The following is an 18,987-nucleotide window of genomic DNA, read 5'->3' on the forward strand; positions in this document are numbered from 1 at the left end:
TACTCCTCTCTGAAGCACGAAATAGACTTGGAAAAAGTCTAGTTCAAGCTCAGATTTTTACATAAGTATGGCCTGGTATCTGTATCAAGGAAACTAAGCAAGCTGTACCAATATCTACGTCAATGACCGATTTTCCCATCATATTTTGTCTGGTTTACCACAAGAACTTTCTTTATTTTAGATTAAGGATTCTGTCAATGCTTTTTGTCAATATAACAAGGCATCGTGGAGGCTATATCAACAAAATCTTATCTTACTTTTGAAAACATTTGGCCTAATTGATAAAAAGTTTTGGCAGCTAACTAAGTCAAAGGGATCAATAAAGCTGGTTACCATCTCAAGAGTAAAGTTTGATATAAAAATGTTAAGCGAAGCATGTAAACAGCTGAATTCTTAGTTTTATAAATAAGCTGCGGCCTTAAGGCCACAACCAAAACAGTCGTGTAAACTGGGTTTCAATCTAGAATAATTTTGAATGGGGAGATGCGTATGATTGGGAATACACCGTTCGAGATGTACTATAATGTTGAAGTATGGGACGTTTTTAGCCATCTAGATACATGGCAAGCAAAGTATGGCACAAGCTCTTTTTTCATAAATACAGGTTCGCTCAGCATGTTCTCCGAGCTTAGAACTTGCCTTTCTTAATACAGCCATGTTTTTTCCTATAATACCAAACAGTAGATTCATACTTACAATTTTTCAACAAATTGCTAGTAACGTATATATTTAATTTAAAACTGCTGCGTCAAAATAAGATGATTGGAGTACGCCACTACGTCAATTACAGTAGAAATTCACAAAGTAAGCAGCAAAGAAATATAAAAATATTTATTAAATAACATTATTAAAAGCATCGATTAGCACTGTCTATGAGTCATTACGTCATTTTAATTATAAAGGGATAGGGGAGAATGGATGGTTGACTCTCTCTATCTACTCAGACTGCTGTGCTACGACGCTCTTGGCTGTCGTATATAAAACCTTTAAAACAGATCTGTGAGTGGTTCATAGGAAAGGTATGCAGTAGGCTACATATCATGATACCTAATGCTATTCGCTGCCCAATTTTTTATTGTTATGTAAAATTCAAGTACCACCAGAATACCAAAGTTCACTTTAGGAATACCTCTTAAAGTTTTACAGTGATATCTATAAACCTGCACTAATAAAAGTTAACAAACATCTTCCATTAAAATGGTGGTCATCTGGAAACTAATTGGAATTTTTTTCACTTTTATCACTTTCAGTTTTGTGACGGTTTTGCAACAATTTGATACATAGGCGCAGCAATTTTAATGTTGTTGCTTCATACAGTAGTTTGCATTGAAATACCTAAAAATGAAATCAACTTAGTTAGCTTGTTGGGATTTTCGTGTCTCGTTTTAATAAGCATACCACACACTTGATCGCTTTCTCATCTAAATCTGTACCGCATGCCTTTCCGTGGCAGCTAGCTTCTAGGGCCGTTAATGTTGCCAGTCTGCCGTCGAATGACGGAGCATTAAGTTTCTCTGCTTCCATATCTACGCAAATGTTTTCACTTCTCAAATGATTCCAATTTTCCGACATGACGTAACCTCTATAAGCTAGTGTCCAGTCTTCCGGACATTGAGACGTTCCTTGAAGCATTAACGACGCTTCTACTTTCGTAGCGAGACATGAGATGCAAGGAACCTCTTTTCCATGCAGTTCGTCTTTGTTTTTAAATGGAGAATGATGCCTAACTCTGTATTTTACACTGTACATCGGCGTTAAAAATTGGAGGCCTGGGAAGAACTGAAACCCGGGAACTTGCTGTTTGACTGGTCCCTTGTGTAAAGATGAGCACTCGTAGTGTGGGTTCATTTTACTATAGTCAATGGTAGTGCGACCTAGAAGAAAACCAAGGCCTATTAGAATAGATACTTGTGCAATCTTTTAAACTGCGCAGTGCTATTTCTGTTAAGCATTACGTAGCAAGGGGAACACGAGGCTTGCTTTGTCTTTCCTCTGGTTCCAGGAATCCTGTATATTTGGTGCAATTGACCTCAAATACTTGTTCACTGCAAAACATCATACCAACGTGTTCACTTACCTCCGGTAAGAGACATTATTCCAACCGCAATCGGACAAGTCGCTTTTCCAAACCGGATGAAAGTCGCATTCTTCACTGGTACAGTAACAACAGCAGTTCTCTTATTTCTGGGCGAAAACGAGGATCCGTACTTTTCTTCCAGAAGTTGACTTGCGCTAAGCCCTTGACAAGGGCAGTCTCGTCCATCGCGACCTGGGGCACCATCTCTGCCTGCTTGACCGGAAAGGCCATCTCTTCCCTGCTCGCCCTTTAGGCCCTGGGGTCCAGCATGTCCCCTTTTCAGCTTTGTCAGCTCAGAGCACCTATGTGTCAGATCGGCAAGCCTAAAAGAGACAAAGAAGATGCAATCACTTTAAACGGGAGAATTCAGCCAGTCCCCTACATGGCGTGAATTCGTTGATAAACAACATCATCATCACAATCCTACATTTATAGCATTGAGCTCCTAGCTGAACAGATGATCAAGTAAAAGAACACAAGCTTGAAGTTACTAGTCAACAGATTCAACTCTGTGCTGAAACCGAAAGTTTGTGAATGTAGGGAAGGGGGTGGGCAGCGACATTGCACAATGGCGTAAACGAATGGTCATGGTTCCCTATAATAAACCGGTAATACATAGTTTATCATTCCAAGTTGTTTGGGGAGGGAGGGAAGAGACGTGTAATTTAACTCATCATCGTCATCATTTTCAATTATTTCAGGCCAAAAATTGATGATGATCGCTGATGAAGATTGCTATGATCACATCGATTGATGATGATGGTGGAATAAACTCCGTTTCCATGCATAGAAAGAGCTTTTACGAAATTCATATCAGTTAAGGGTAACATCTTACTCCATGACTCCAGTCATCTCTCCAATGCCCTCCTCTCAGTTACTATGTCAAATAATGTCTCGTTGTCTGCCTTAAGACCGGTTTCCACTTGATTCGCTCTGGTCGCGCGACTTGGCAAAATCGAATCAAAAAGTCAGCGAATCGGGGGACGCGACCAGTCGCCCACTAGTTCAACTGAGTTGAACTACTCATCGAATGGTTGTGCAATCGCAGCGAGCGAGGAAGTTCAATTTGCGGATGCCCCAATGTGCATTCGCTCAGTCGCGCGACCAGAGCGAATAAAGTGGAAACCCGCCTTTATCCCTCAAACATTGCATGACCCATTTATCTCTATTACCATTTCTTTGTCATGTTTATTTACAACACAATCCAATGTTGGATAAACATCTAATCTTACTAAGTTGATTTTTCTTACTTATCTTGAACAGATACAATCCCAGTGATCAACGAGTATTCAATGGCATTAAATGCCGTTTCAGATAAACCCCGCCTTGCTTACCACGCTAACGTGAATCAATGTTCTGTTGATTGCAAGAAAGTATCAACATTTTGTTTATCCATTCGTTTGAATGACTACGGTTTTGCATCCTTTTATTCTACCATCGCCAGTGGTAATGCTTTCTTTCCTAAATAAATTCACTTCACAGTCTTTAGCAAAAACAAATATGAATGTGATAGCCACTATTGAGTTGTGTGACGCGGGCTAGGAGCAGTGGCGGTTTTAAAAGGGGCCCAAGGGATCATGGCCCCAGGCTCCGCGCTTATGGTAGCCAAAAGGGGCCCGAAACCTACGCAAATGTAAGTTAAATAAATTAGGAAGGTGGTAAAACTCTTATAAGAAGATGTAAGAAGCTATTTCACATTCAAAGCTCTTTAATGTTTAGAAAACTTGGTGCAGCCTTGTCCCTCGCTTGCCAGAAGTTGTATGCTCTGTACATGATGGGTCGAAGGTTAGTGTCTGAAGCTTGTTTGAGTCTTTAGAGGGATAGCGTTTTTGAGTAAATATGCTTTGCAGTTTAGATAAAGAAAACTGCTAGACAATTCCGTTAATCTGCAGAGCAGGCGCAGGAACAATGCAGCTGATAGAGTTTCATAATAAATGAACTGAAACATATAAACCGATGGCAAGCATTTTGTACAAAAGTGGAAACACTGATGGACAACATATTTCAAAGACACATTCTAAAGATCTGGGCCCCAAAAGTCGCCTCAAATGATGGAAGAATAACTCAGTCTTAACAGAAACACGGATGAAATAAAATCTTAACAGTTGTATGGGCTGTCGCACTGATCTGTTCAACGGACAAGTCCAAACAAAGAATAGTGTGCTTCATTTTGTTTTTCTGGTGATTGGAGCCTCTGGCATTTCGTGGCTTTACGAAAATGCAAATCTTTTTAATAAGAAAACGGTTAACCAAAAACTGGCATAGCAGGGAACAGTGTTTTGTTCAATTAAAGAATAAAGCCAGGAAATTATTCTTTCTCCACCCAAGTAATATATTATAAAATCATTTAACAATGTGTGTTATATCAAGTCCCTAACGACCTCTGTGTTTCTAAAAAGAAATCTAAATACTTAGCCTCGATAATGTGACCTCTTCATCTGAATTCAGTTGAAATAACTCATGGATACAAAATCGAATTAAGAAGAGATACAAAATTTACTTGGCTAGACTGGGATGCATTTTGCAATCTTGTTACAACAAGGGGTTGAGGTAGTGTTTTAATCTAAATGAAACACGAAGGGAGGCATGTCGTGTTTTTTTGCTTAAAAATGTAAATGGTATTTTGAGTCCGAGTTTCGAAACGGGGGTTTAGTAACACTAGATCTGGGGGGCTTCGTATCTTCAATTTAGGTGCTTAAGACGCGCAAACAGCACTGTTGTGTCTTTCAAATGACAAAAACATGCAGCAAAACTTTGCGAAAACAACACTCATTCACAAACATTTACAATAACTATTAGAAAATATACATTCTTTATAAAAGTGTTTTACCGCAGTGTGTACTAGACATAACCGAACTTTATCCTGGCTCTTAACAATGTTTTTCCTTATAATAAAAGAGATTAGGAAAAATGCTTGTGACTTTAACATTATCCAGCGACAGTCATGTCGGCTCTAAACCTCATTTGAAAAAAAATAAGTATATTAAATGTATTAAAGAGCGCTTTTGTGAGTTGTACGATCACACGCAGCTAAGGTGTCGTAACCTAATCCTGGCAACAAAAAAGAACTGTTTTTATAAGTAATAATGGAAAAAGTCATACCGCTCAGGATGCTAACCCTATGACTATAGATGTGTTTAGAAGTGTTAAGACAATCAGTTTGAAAATCCCAGGGCAAGAGAAATAGGTCACACACTCGGTCATAAAACATGGTGTTGGTGGAAATTATGGTTTCTGAGGTAATTCGAACGTAGCAACCGTTTAAACTAAACCAGGACTGTTGTAAGCCGGTAGCGTAGTGAGGGCAGGAAAGATGGGTCGGACGCCCCTGATTGGCAAAAATATCGATGAAACGAATTTTTTGGTGTTTCAGAGGGCGTGGACTTCCTTTTCCTTTCGGACTCACCTTCCTCCCAAATCTTGCCACCCCGGCTACGCTACGGTTGCACACCTTCTCAAATTTAAGTCATGTAAATAAAGCCTTGAAATATCCTGGTGAAACCCAGCAACATCCTAGCCAAATCATGTAGCAAAATTCTCAAGCGTCACGATCTCTTTAAAATATAGAGTTAGACCTGGTTTACACGGTGGTACGAAGTCCTTCGGTATTTCCAGTGACGATTTTAAGGGGGGTCCGGGGGGCCATGGTCCCAGGCCCCCACGCTTATTGTAGTCAAAAGGGCTCCCACACATCGGAAAAAAGATAGAAATTGTAAAGAACAAGGGCCCGCAAATTGTTTAGCCCCGGGCCCCGCTGTCCCTAAAACCGCTGCTAGGTAATTCCCTTCCGTTCGCGTCTTTCGGAACGATTTAAAAACGGTATTTGATTATTTCAATGCAAAAACGGAACAATTACCCTCTGGTCTTTGAATCCAGCTTCAAATGTCTTATAAACGGCATTAATTTTTGCAAGGCCTTTTAACGTACTAATTAAAGACCAACGACGTCTTCCTTTTACAAAGACTTTCTACCAACATAGCCAAAACTATCTCTTGAATCTTTGTATGGCTAGAGGTAAGTTAGTTGAGGCTACTTAATTTTCTATTTCCCGACCAGAATCTACCACTGCAAACTATAAATACTGCGAAGGCGCAGATAAGGGTTCTAGGCCCTCAAAAGCGGTAAATACAAACAAAGTAGTTTTGAAAATAAGAGCGCCGAAATGACAAAAATTGACACAAGTCACAATGAAGTTCAGGAAACCAGCAAACGAAGTAAATATTCTGAGAAAACAAAATTAAGGTAATCTCAAATCTCTTCGCTCCTGGTCGAGTTTTTGCCCACTGGCTTATCGGCCTATAGTATGGCCGCCATATCTTACATGCATTCGCTTGATATAGCAAAGTGATCTTTTTAAACTGTTTTATTATCAGAGGCCTCTCCTAATATTGCAGCTGGGTCCAGAGTTTGAATGAAAAAATATGCGCTTGTGGGAACTCTTTATTATATCAAAACATCCTCGAATAACTCAAATTTTCCTTTGGAAAGGAATAGCGAAGTTGATGGGGAAACTTACAGGGCCTTGAAGTTATGATGGAGAAAATAACCTTGTAAATATTTTAAATCATGCACTTTTTTCATCGAAAGGAAATTTTGCGAGGCTTGAGTACATCCAGCTTGTCTCGTCCAGCGACTCGTTTATTCGGTTCCTGGGTTGCCATAAATAAAATTATTTCATTTTAACGTTGTTTGAAGTCTCAAAATTTTTTAGGTTGAATCTCATACAAGAACTTTAGCTGTTGATCTGCAGATAAACAGAAATTTAAAATGTTTTGGTTTAAGTAAAATGGATTTGCCAATTTACGAGTAAAAGGAAAGTCGAGTTTTTGTCAAGTGTGCCGATTTACGAGACTGCATGCAAATTGTTCATCAATCCGATGACTTTCACTACAAACAAGCTAAACTTTTACTTGTGCTCTGCATATTTTGGCATCTTTACAATTCTTCCAATTGCAACGAAAATTTTGTCTGGTTAATGGAATTCCAGACATTTCACATTGTACATTGTCTGACAAAAGACGGCTACGTCAATTTCAGAATTATATTTAGCAAAGTACGAGTGCCATCTGTTAAGTATCCAACTTTAAAATAGTTCTTGTTTGTAAATAGCGTTTTCATTGTTTAAAGAAAATTCCCATGACCAGTAATTCCCAGAGGTTCTTTCACAACAGGCTTGAGAATGAAGGCATGCAGTCATGATTTCGAGTGACCATTTTGCTAAAATGGAACTTACGACAACACCTTTGCAGTGGAGATCTTGCCACTAATCCCAGAGCGTATCATTGACTTGGAGACAAAATGTATTTTTCTGGGGAGAGGGGGGAGGGGAGGGCTCAACATGTTATAAGCCAGAGGATAATGACTTATTGTATCTTTTTAAGCAGATGTTGAAAAGTATTGGGGCTAAGCCCCTCGGCTACCTTTCCCATCACAGTGGCTTCTGGAACTTGTACTCAACTGAGACAGCAGAAGAAAAATTGTCAAGGTTCTATGTTGATGCAGCTTCCTGGCGACGCCTTTCGTGCCTATCTAAATAACAGCAACACGCCGAAAAATTTTCTTCAACAATGTTCATTGCATGCAACACTGAACCATTTGCTTTGAAATTACTTTTGAATGGTGTGTTGCAGGGGCTGACTGGCGAAATCCTCGCATATATTTGGTTGAAACGAAATTATCTCATGAGATACTACAAGGCAACAAACCCCAGCCCCCATCTTGAAATTAGGGCGTCCTTGAAATATGTGCATAGATAAGGCTTGGCTGGCGAAAAGTTTGTTTACAGGAATTCAGGACTTGGTATCATATATCGAGTTAAATGTGATAGAGGTGAGGTAATTTAACATAAGAGGGGTGGACAAGACGCCACGACAATGGGTAAATCAACTTAAATTGCCTTCTGTAAAGGTGCTTTCGAGTTTTGTATTAGATATTTCATTTCACTATGCCTATAGACAATAAAACAATCGAAAAGGAGCTGATAGCCATGTAATTGTAGTGGTTTTATATTGATAAGGTAAATAGACCAAATTTCTGTGGTCAATATGATATCATTGAAAATAATAGCAGTGGTTTTTACATTATTGCACGGTCCATATTATTACATTATTACACGGCCATGGTTGTTGTAGTCGTACGTTTGTTCCATAAGAAAAATCTACCAGGAAACCGGTTTGTACTCCAGAACGGGATGAAGGGGAAAACTCAGATGGGGGTAAAGTACAGTGGTGTGGGGCAATTTAAATGTGATTGAAAATTTCTTAAGGAGGACCTTTAGGCTAGTGATCGGTTTTTTGAAAATCGAAACAGATTCTCACCTGAGCAAAAAATGATTTATCCCTGATGGAAATGAGAACGTCATTTGAGGGGAAAATTGAGAACTCACAATGGAAGATTCAAAATATTGTTTTTGCCATTGCTTTCGCCAAATTTTGCCACTACCGTAAATCTTCGAATTGGCCCCCTTCGAAAAAGCCCCCCTCGAATAGGTCCCCATCTCAGAGTTAAAAATTATAAATAATTTCATGATTTATGCCATCTGTGGTTGTGGTTTTATATGCCCCCTCGTATAAGCCCCCCTCGGATAAGCCCCCATCCAAATACATCAATAATGAATAAGCCCCCAGGGGGCTAATTCGAGGATTTTCGGTATTCCTATAACTTGAGAGAAAAATCGAGTGAACCGCACCTTCTCATTCCAAACCCGAGCATACAACTTTTGGCATTTCTAGTTATCTAAACAATTTTCACTAACATTTTTAATGACACACCCGGCTTTGGTTTCTCGAATCCTAAAAGTTTTCATGAAAAAAGGCCAGGTTGGCTCCGGCGAAAGAGCGGTGGGGAATTATGAGCTGACCGGCTTTTCAAGACCTTTGCTTAATTATGCGTCTTCAGCTTGCCATGTAAAAATTTTTGGCGTGATTTGGGACTAGAGTTTCCATGGTTTGGGACTATGAGACTAGTTTAATCGTCCCTGTAAGTCAGCTTTGTTGTCCAGGAGTAATATTTTGTCACTCATTGGGAACGGGCAGATCCCAGATATGTATCATGGCTCACAGAAAAGAGACGACTATTCTGTGGCTGTGTTTCAACATTTGAAACCAGATTGAGCTTTCGATCTCATCTGACAGGGAGAATTCAGTTTAGAATAGACATTAAAAGTACCCATTAAAAACCGGTTTTTCACAATCCTATCTCACCCTCTCTCTCAGATCCACGAGAACCAATAATTTTCCAAAAACTAAAAAATCTTATTTTAGTATTGTAATATTTGAGAAAATTATGGAACAATTTTTAGGTAAGCAATATCAATTACGAATGAAAGCAGGCTATAGACACAATATCGTTTTCTCTTGAGCTAGAGATAATCGTGGATATACGTGATGATTGCTACCATATCGAATTCCTTTCGACCTTTGGTGCTGAACCTAAAAGAGTTCATTGGTGAATTCAGTTGATTTCAGACAGTCAGTAACCTACTGGAAAATATGAAAACCTACCTTTTATCCAAGATGTCGATCCTCTTTGTTAAGTAATCAATAGAGTTTATCATATGCGCCTGTTTTCGTTTGACATGCACCAGACTGGACCAGCCGATGCCAAAACACGCAAATAGAAAGACCAGACTTGTTGGGCAACTCATCCTAGGTTTGTCTTGGCTAACAGAAAACTACAAATTCTGCTTGTGGTTTTATCCTCATACAAGTTGATCCACTGTGCGCCTCTAGCGGTTTCTCCGGAAAATTCCCTTGCCCAGCCAATGGTACGTCGGTATATACGATGTGGTGTCAGCCCTAACTCAGACTGTAAGAATATCGAAGTGGCTAGATGAAGCTTTCAGTGTCTATAGCTGCCGCCGTGTGACTGTACATCGATTAGTTGATATACTCAATTCTATTGACTATGACTCAATGAACCCGCATTATTGCAATGCGCATTCGTTTGCTGCGATTATTGAACGCATGATGGCCCACGCGAGACTCATAACACGAATCGAATCAAATATACAAACCAGTTTTATTAAACGTTTGCTCGGAACAATCAGGACGACGCATAGGTTTCAAATAACCGGATAATCTAGCCTTTTGCCTTTTCTGCAAAAATGTCGTTTAGCGTTCTCCTTTATCAGGGCTTTTATCTCTGATCACAGTGCTTTGATAAATCACTTTATTGTTCCATTCATTTCGTTTGGTATCAATCCTTCAATTTAGGGCTGGCCAATAGGGGTTAATCAAAATTTGAGATAGGGGCTGACCATACCCTGGGGTATTTTCAAAAAGTCCCACTGATGTCCACAAAACTAAATGAATTTATTTGAAAAGATGAAAAAGTTTTCAAATTGCATCCCTCTTTACCTGTAATTGTGTGCATGTGCTTAAAAGCTTAAAGTAGATCCATTCTCCTTTTCATTGACCTCTCTTTTCACACGTCAATATAACGTAAAATTTTAACCATTGGTCTCGAATATTGTCCACATATTTACTTGGGGAAGGTAATTTATTATAAAAAATCTGCAACAGCTGCAAATAAAATGTGTTTTTTATAAATATGAAGGATAAGAACTTGATGCTTTGGTTGCCCTATCCTAATTTGTTCGAAACTTCACTGCAGACAATCCAACTTTCTGAGGCCAGCGCGGTGTCTAGAGGAACCAAACCAAAGATTTATAGACCACCAAGGGAAATATGGCTCCTTTCATTTTTTATTTCGAAGACAACAATGAACATCGGAACAGCTTACAGGAAAGCAAGAAACCATTTTTTAAATACCTAAATTAAGCGGACAAGGTGTGGTACCGGTTGAATTTAGAATGAATCTTTGTGTCATTCATTGTTCAAATCCAGTGATTGCTTGATCAAAAATAAGCCAATTGCTTTTTTATCACCTAGCAGTTTTCATTTTAGGTATTTGTAACAAAAACAAAGAGAAGTATTGAAGGATTTGTGCCAAGGAATAGAACCACAAAGTAACTTTGCTTTCTCAGTTGGATCAGGCTCTCAGATTCTATAACACTGGAACTTCCTCTTTGTGTGATATCGAAGCAAAGAAATTGACTGTTGCATCATTGTTTTGAAATGCTTTTTTATGCAAATCATCCAATAAGGATATGACGGGTTTCAATAGAGTTCTTTATCAACGCAGGCTGAAGGTGAAAAACAGCCATGATGATCATTCATTCTATTTGTTCCAGTTGTTTGCTCTTCATCCGCTCTCCTCTTTTCCCGTTACTTGTTTGCAATGTTGAACTGTTCTCCCTTTCTGTCTAACCCGAGTAGAACACAATTCTGAAAGAAGAGATTGTGTAAATATCCAGCCTCGCTTTGGTAGCATAAGGATGTCTCGCTCTGGATTTTTCACCAGTAGATTCTTCTTATACATGTGTTTCGAACAATAAGGTGACATTGGTTTGCACACAGATTTAATTTCAGGCAGAATACAATGATACTTGGAAGGGTTATGATGGTTATGATGCTTTGAAAGTGTTCATCAAACCCTGAGCGGATACTTTTTGAAGCCCACTATAGTTCAGGGCCTTTTTTAACATACCAACTAGAGGGGCATTTGCTATTGTCTTAAAAAATAGGCTATTGTTCTTTTCCCAAAATAAACAAAGGTTTGCCCCCGCAGCTTATTTCCCTTGGACTAGACTATGCTACAGTTTATCTTAGATTTTTCTATCTTGAAGATTTCCAACCGTATCTAAGGTACAAGAGTATCAGCAGAGGATGTGTTCATGTACCTTGAATAATCGGTTTCTACCGTTGATCTTTGATGACTATCCGTGATTTTGTAGACGTAATCACTTGATTTTAGACTATGATAACACTAATACCGGAGATGCGTTTGATGTAAGACTGTTTTCTGTCACAAGTTTTGATTTAACTGAGTATTTGCAAACCGCTTACAAATATGTCATTTGTATCATTTAGTCACTTGTTATTGTTGTTTAGTCACTTTGGTATTAGGTGCACAAGGCTACCAAGATTCATGCTAAATGCAACTTTCACTGTTTGTGGATGAATTAGATCATTCAGGGGGCGGGGGGGGGGGCTTAATTCGCAGTAGGTGGTTTTTCCTTGCACAAACGAATCAGATCTTTTCAGTCATCAAACGAAAAACCAAATTTTGCATTTCAATGCTTTATCTTTCATCCATGTTACGCAATAGCATCTTCCCTTCCTGACAATTCAATCTAAATGCTACCTCAAATTTAACGCCTCTTGAAATGTTTACCAAGTCACTCTCTTGGACCCCGTTTACACTGTCCCGTGCAAGTTTGGAACCGTGACAAAACTGTCACGGTTCACCCTTCCGTTTACACTAGCACTGTGGAACCGAGACGATTTTGCTCTGCTATCCGGAACAGTTTTTGACCCTGCTTTGAAAGCGAACGAATTTCGTACCGTCACGGTTCCGTTTTTGAACGGGACAGTGTAAGCACCTATCCGAGACGATATTGTCACGGATTCACAAAGAGGTTTTTTGTATGGCTGTTTCAGGTTATCGAGGCTTTGATTGTGGCGTAACTACGTTGTCAAATTCTGAAGAAAAGGACATTCTGAAGACAAGACGACGACAGAAAAAGCTTGTATTGTTTCCCAGTCCAAGCCTTCATTGGACTTTGCAGTTTTGTAGTCTAAAATAACACTGAAAATTAAAGCCACCTTGTCGTCCATCCAAGTAAAGTTTTTATCGGCCTTCCGCTCCATTTTAGCTCTTAATAAAATTTAGATTGTTGACTTCGGCGGCAAAATGAAAGCCTCGGTTGACTAAATACAGCTTCTTCTAAACATTGTTCTACCATTCAATTAAGGTCGTACCGGTACAGTATAAACGGAACGGCTAAACGGAACTATTTGGAACCGCGACAGTGTAAACACTTGCGAACCGTAACGGTACAAAATTGTCCCGGGACAGTGTAAACGGGGTCGTAATCTTCTACAATTTCCTGACATATTAACCTTACTAAAAGTCCTGACCCTGACCTATTCTCTTTTAACGCTATTGATATCAAACACCAACAATACTCAAGCCAACCTCAAACCAAACGCAACCCATCATAAGAGAAATCATTTGATTTCTTGCTTTTAATATTTCCTTCCAATTTGTTCTGTCCATGTCCAACTTTGTCAACAATTTTGTGGCGGTACAGTGCAGAACTTGAAAATGGCTTTGAAAAAAGCAAACATTTTACGACATACTAAAAGCTTTTTCGTCTGACACTCCTCGTAGTATAAAACGTCAGAATGAGAGTCCGAAAGAACACGATGGAAAATATATACCCAATGGTGGATCGAAATAGGCCAATCAGAAAAACGCAAGCACAATACAAGACCAGTCAGTGCTGCGTGCCTATAGAAAAATTACCACTAGATTCCAAGAGAGAAAACGAATTCCATCGTTGTGACAAGTTACATGTCTGCTCAATTTCATGGGTTCAGAGCAGCTTACAGTGAAAACAGGCTTGCTTTAAAATTTCCTGGGTAGTGGGATAGGAAAGCTTTTAGCTTCAAGTCTCAAAATTGAGATTTCACTGTCTTTATTGTTTGTTGCTGAGGGGTGGAATATGGGTATGTTAACGACCTGCTTTTGCATTGCATTGCAGTCAAGCAATGCATTCTGATTGCCGCTGGAATAAATTTTAGATACTTTGTAACGTAGTAAATTGTCTCTGTATTCTAGTTTTTTCTAGAAATCTAATACCGTGTTCTGCAACCTTGTCCTGGGTATGACTCAAAACTGCATCCGATGTTGAGGCCTCAGTTTCGGAAGTTCTGGGAAAGTGTGGAGCCACCCCTTAGTCACCATTGCTCTCGTGTCCATCCTGGCCCGGTATGGTAGTACCCGTCAGGGTCCCAGCTATGGGTGAATAACTGTGTTTTCGAATGAAACCATGGCGGTCCCACTTTGTCAGACTGACAATCGTTCCGGCAACTGACAGCTCTGTTTGTCAACCTGGCAGCAGTCCTGGTGAAAAACAACAGGATTTTTCTACGGTCGTCTCAGCTAAGCTGTGCCACCGAACTACAGACGAATCCTGCCAAGGGACACTGATTAGCACCATTTAGTGTCGTCATCTATGGTGCAGCCTCACTTTTTGAATATGGATACAGTGAATGGTAGTTATGGAAATCATGCTACTACAAACGAATACCGTGCATTCTACCGAAAATAAGCGAAGACCGTGCAAGACAGCAAAAGAAGCTCGAGGAAATCATCCCTTAATTCTCGGTGCATGGAATGTACGAACAACTAATGATGATGTGAACTCTGTAAAGCCTGAACGTGCAACTGCCATCATTTGCAGGGAGCTCGAGAAAGCACAAATAGACATCTGCGCACTGAGTGAAGTTAAGCGACCTGGCTCAGGAAACGTAATCGAGAGAAGCTGTATGTTATTCTGGAGTGGCGGCGAAAAGAACGAAGCTGGTGTAGGAGAAGAAGAAGAAGAAGAAGAAGAAAAAGAACCGTTTTATGATAGGCTTGGAGACTGTCTTGACATGGCAAAAAATGATAACACGCGTCGGGAAAGATTGGAAATCCTGGCCATCTGTAATTGGGAAAGATGGGGTGGGAAAAATGAATTCAAATTGAATTATGCTACTAGAATTATGTGCCAGATTTCAATTATCTATCATGGGTACAATATTTCAACTGAAAAATCGCCTTGAAAGCACATGACAGCATTTACGCTCGAAGCACTGGCACCATCTGGATCATGAAATTGCCAACAAAGAAGCTAAACAACACATCACAGTAACTAAGGTCAACTTAACAGCCTGCTTGTTTGCAAATGCCGATTCTCTATCAAACCAAAGAGAAAAGGTGCTAAACCACCTAAGAAGCTTAATACTAACGCGAACAGTGAAAGAAAAGAAAAACTTGAACGCTTTTTAATGAGAGACTACCTGCAATGCCTGCCAAAAGTCTTAGAACACTGACATCAATTTCCAAGGTCAAAACCATTCATCCCCCTCTCCCCCACGGAACAATGTTGGTTTACTATCAAACGGGTTAGGATTTTAGGAAGCACTTTCTTTTGTCCTTCTTTTATGATATTTTTCTAAATCATCAACATTGTTTGAGGGGGAAGGGGGCGGAAGTAGCAATTTTTTTTCATGAAAGGAATGAAAGATATCAAATGCAGCGTAAATTACCGGGTGTTCCAAGTACTTTTGGCAGGCATTGTGAGTGCAAAACTGGTTGGGAAGATTTTAAGCTGCTCCCCCAGGAGGCGGCAGATCACAAATTTGGAAGGAAAAAGCTGTTTCAAACGACTGGTTTGACGATCAGGACGAGGAAATACAAAAGTTGCTCAAATAGAAGAAGCCAAACAGGAACGCACTTAGAGAACGCATCAGAGCAATGAAAAGCATGTGGTTTCAGATAAAAGCTGAACAAGCAGAGCAATGTTCATAAGAAAGAACCATCTTGAATTTCATGCCACGTTAAAGTAGTGTATGGTCCAAAAATGGAAAATTCACTCCCTATAAGATCTAAACGTGGGGTCATCAGAAGAAATCAAAGATAGATGGTTAGAACACTTCAGTGAACTCCTAAATCATCATACAGAAGTGGATCTGAGCATCGTGAAGGGTATTGAACAACATCCTATAAAAGACTCATTAGATGACCCAATCATTGAAAGGGGCCTGGATCAAGCGCTCAAAAATATCAAGCTTGGAAAAAGCCCTGGTTCAGATGGAGTGCTAGTGGAAGTTCTTGCGAATAAAGTTGCCCGATTGAAAGTTGTTCTCTTAACAATGGTTATCATTTTTTATATGAGTCTTTGACTCACATGTCCTAACCTATCTCACAAAAGTCATAGTATACAATCAATGTCTCACGCCTGTACTAATGTACGGCAGTGAATCGAGCTATTTACAATCATTAATAGAGAGTGCGGGAAAATAACCGACCCGAGCGAGGCTCGAACTCAAGACCCCTGACTTTTTACGTCAAGTGCTCTACCGCTGAGCTATCGGGTCGTGCTTTTAAGCCAACACCCAAGGCCGAGTCATTCACCCGAATTGCCCCTCTCTTTTACCAGATACACAGGGGAGCCATCGCAGCTCCATCACAAAGTGCAGAGGACCTGAAGAGTGAGAGAAGACTGCCCACACCAGGAGGGCCATCGCAGCCCCAACACTGGATAGGGTTGAAGAGAAAGTTTACAGACAACAGGATTTCGAAGATATTTACAATCAACATATTCAGCGTATACTAGCAACCTCATAACTTGTCCATATCTAACATCAAGCGTGAACAACTGACTCGTAATTACATATTCCGACGTCGAGGTCTCGGGACTAGTGAAAGGATTAACCGGATGTTTCTCCTTCACAGCATACTCCCCCATTGATTTTGCTTTTAAATCATTACAATACATTAATTATATAGCATAACATAACTTCATAAAATAAGCATAAAATTAATGAACAGCAATATCTAAAAATTAATAGCTTTCTCTTCTAAGCAACTCTCCTACTACTGCGGCATTACGTCGAGGGCGAGTGCTGCGGGCTTCGCAATGCTGCGGGCTTTCCTGTTGCGGCTTCGCGTCCCTTACATTGTTCTTACTTGCGTTAACGCTGCTGCTGTGATCCTTAGCAGAGATTTCTAAGGGAATCAATAACTTCAAAGGTCTTCTGAAGATCTTACCCTTGCTTTCTTCTACCTGTACCTTTGCAGATCTTACATTTCCATCAGCTTCAACAATCAACTCCACAACTTTGCACAACTTCCAAAAGGTCCTTTTACTTTGTTCATCCTTCAAAAGAACAATGTCTCCACAATTAACAATAGGTTCCTTTACATGGCCTTTTGGTTTGTGACATTCCATTAAACCTAACAAATATTCTTGCCTCCAACGTCTGCTTAATGTTCCAGAGAGCAAGCGATGATATTTGGCCCTTTTTGACAACGTTTCATATGTACTGACGATTTCAGTGTATCCATCTTGAGGCATTTGAGTAAGATTCCTACCATTAATTAAATGAGATGGCGTAAATGGATACGATCTACCATCCGCATCGTCGTATAAATACGTAATAGGCCGGGAATTAATGATGCATTCAACTTCAGTTAAATTGTACTCGATTCTGCATCTTTTAAAATAAGCGACCGACAATTTTACTAGGCAACGTTCTATACTCCTAATGAGTCTCTCCCATGCACCTCCTTGCCAAGGGCTGCGATCGACAATAAATTGCCATTTTACATCCTTACATCCAAAGATTTCTCCTAATCTGGGAGAGCGTATCAAACATTGGATTTCTTTTGAGGCAGTCTTAAAATTCTTTGCGTTATCGCTAATGATTTCTTTATTTAGTCCTTCCAAAAGTAACTTGTTTTCGTTAAGCGTGGTTCCGATCGATTGCAGTTTGATAGCTAAATAGGCGTTAAATTCATTTGTTCGTAGTTCATCAATAATTTCGTTTGCTTGCGTTTGAAGCTTTGTTACGACAATTCGATTCCCTCCACGAAGAGCAACCAACTTCCTCAGTTATCTTGTATCTTCATTTGAAATTTTCGAATAATTTTCTTGCGCGTAATTCATCGTCTTCTTACTGTGCCCTGGCCCTCGCTGAGCGCCTTTTTTTGGAAGAATTTAGGGCAGGACATTCGAAGAAGACACCATCTTGGGTTTTCACAATTCTATAATAACGGGAACAGAATCGAACTATTTACAATCAACATATTCAGCGTATACTAGCGACCTCATAACTTGTCCATATCTAACATCAAGCGTGAACAACTGACTCATAATTACATATTCCGACGTCGACGTCTCGGGACTAGTGAAAGGATTAACCGGATGTTTCTCCTTCACAATAGGGGAAGGGACAGAAGGGACAGAAGGGACAGAAGGGACAGAAGGGACAGAAGGAGTTCGTTTTCACCTTAGGACTTCATTGGGATCTCAATACCTTATTTTTAAGTTTTGTACCACCAAAATATTTCTTTAGAAAGGGAAAAAAGGAAAAGGGGAAAAAGGGAAAGGAGAGGAACTTAGCAGAAAATGAAAAGGAAGAGAATAAAAGAAGAGGAAGGGAAAGGGATTGCGTTTGCAAGTATATTCGGGAGGAAATAAAAAGGGCCATAAAAAAAGAAATCGTAGGTTTCAGGATCCGGCTAGACGCGGATTTTTCCAGATTCGTACAGAAATCCGGCACGATAGTCTAGCCTTAGTTTGCCAAATAATTTTCCTGTTATCGGATGTTCTTACTACAAAAATTTCAAGTATCGTTTGAAAAAAGAGATAATGATGAAAGTCTTCTTTTCTGGTGACGACAAATTCACTGATAATAAATTTGGTATTCACTTTTTGCTAGTGCAGAGTTGCTAGAAAGTCTGTAAAGAGTATTCATTTAGAACAAGCAATACAGAACATTTCAATTTTCTTTTAAAAATATACATTGGGCCTCGCCACAAAAGCCTCGTCAATGTTAACAGAATGGCACCTTATGGAACTGTCCTGGTGGATTATTCACGAGTTATTCTTCATGCAAAGCAACAAAACAATTCTCGAGGCACTCGTTGCTGGTGGCAAGAAATATCTGGTGGTGTTCTAAATCTGTTGGTTAGTTTGGCCAAAAGAACGGTTTGTGGCTTAGATAGCTGTACAATGGTGCCCTGTCCGGTGTGTCCCTAAAAAGAAATTGTCGATATGCAATTAAAAATACATCTAATATTATTACATCACGTCTTTAACACCCTCTTTACACTGTATGATTGTAGGATGATCAGATTTTTTATTCGCATTTTACAAAGAGATCAAAACAGAGATTGGCAAAGTATGCGAAGGTTTTTTGCGGTGGTATAAGCTTAATTTAAAACACCCTTCAAATTTAGCATGGAAGCGCCAAACACTCCCACAAAATGTGCTCTTTAAGCAATCACTTTGC

At 39.6% G+C, this 18,987-nt stretch overlaps 2 protein-coding genes across 2 annotated transcripts; both read right to left on the reverse strand.

Moving 5' to 3' along the window:
- Positions 1 to 78: 78 nt before the first annotated feature.
- On the reverse strand, positions 79 to 11,349 carry LOC135693226 (uncharacterized). The gene is made up of 3 exons (XM_065211639.2): positions 9,580 to 11,349; positions 2,078 to 2,400; positions 79 to 1,874 (listed from the first exon to the last, which is right to left on the reverse strand). Exons 1-3 carry the CDS (start codon positions 9,720 to 9,722, stop codon positions 1,357 to 1,359), a joined length of 984 nt encoding a protein of 327 aa, XP_065067711.1. The 5' UTR covers positions 9,723 to 11,349; the 3' UTR covers positions 79 to 1,356.
- Positions 11,350 to 16,535: 5,186 nt separating this feature from the next.
- LOC148958991 (uncharacterized) lies at positions 16,536 to 17,846 on the reverse strand. The gene is made up of 2 exons (XM_089111238.1): positions 17,771 to 17,846; positions 16,536 to 17,470 (listed from the first exon to the last, which is right to left on the reverse strand). Exons 1-2 carry the CDS (start codon positions 17,844 to 17,846, stop codon positions 16,536 to 16,538), a joined length of 1,011 nt encoding a protein of 336 aa, XP_088967364.1.
- Positions 17,847 to 18,987: the final 1,141 nt, after the last annotated feature.

Source organism: Rhopilema esculentum, chromosome 11 (assembly GCF_057945365.1).
Source record: "Rhopilema esculentum isolate cy_ngs chromosome 11, ASM5794536v1, whole genome shotgun sequence".
Classification (NCBI taxonomy): domain Eukaryota; kingdom Metazoa; phylum Cnidaria; class Scyphozoa; order Rhizostomeae; family Rhizostomatidae; genus Rhopilema; species Rhopilema esculentum.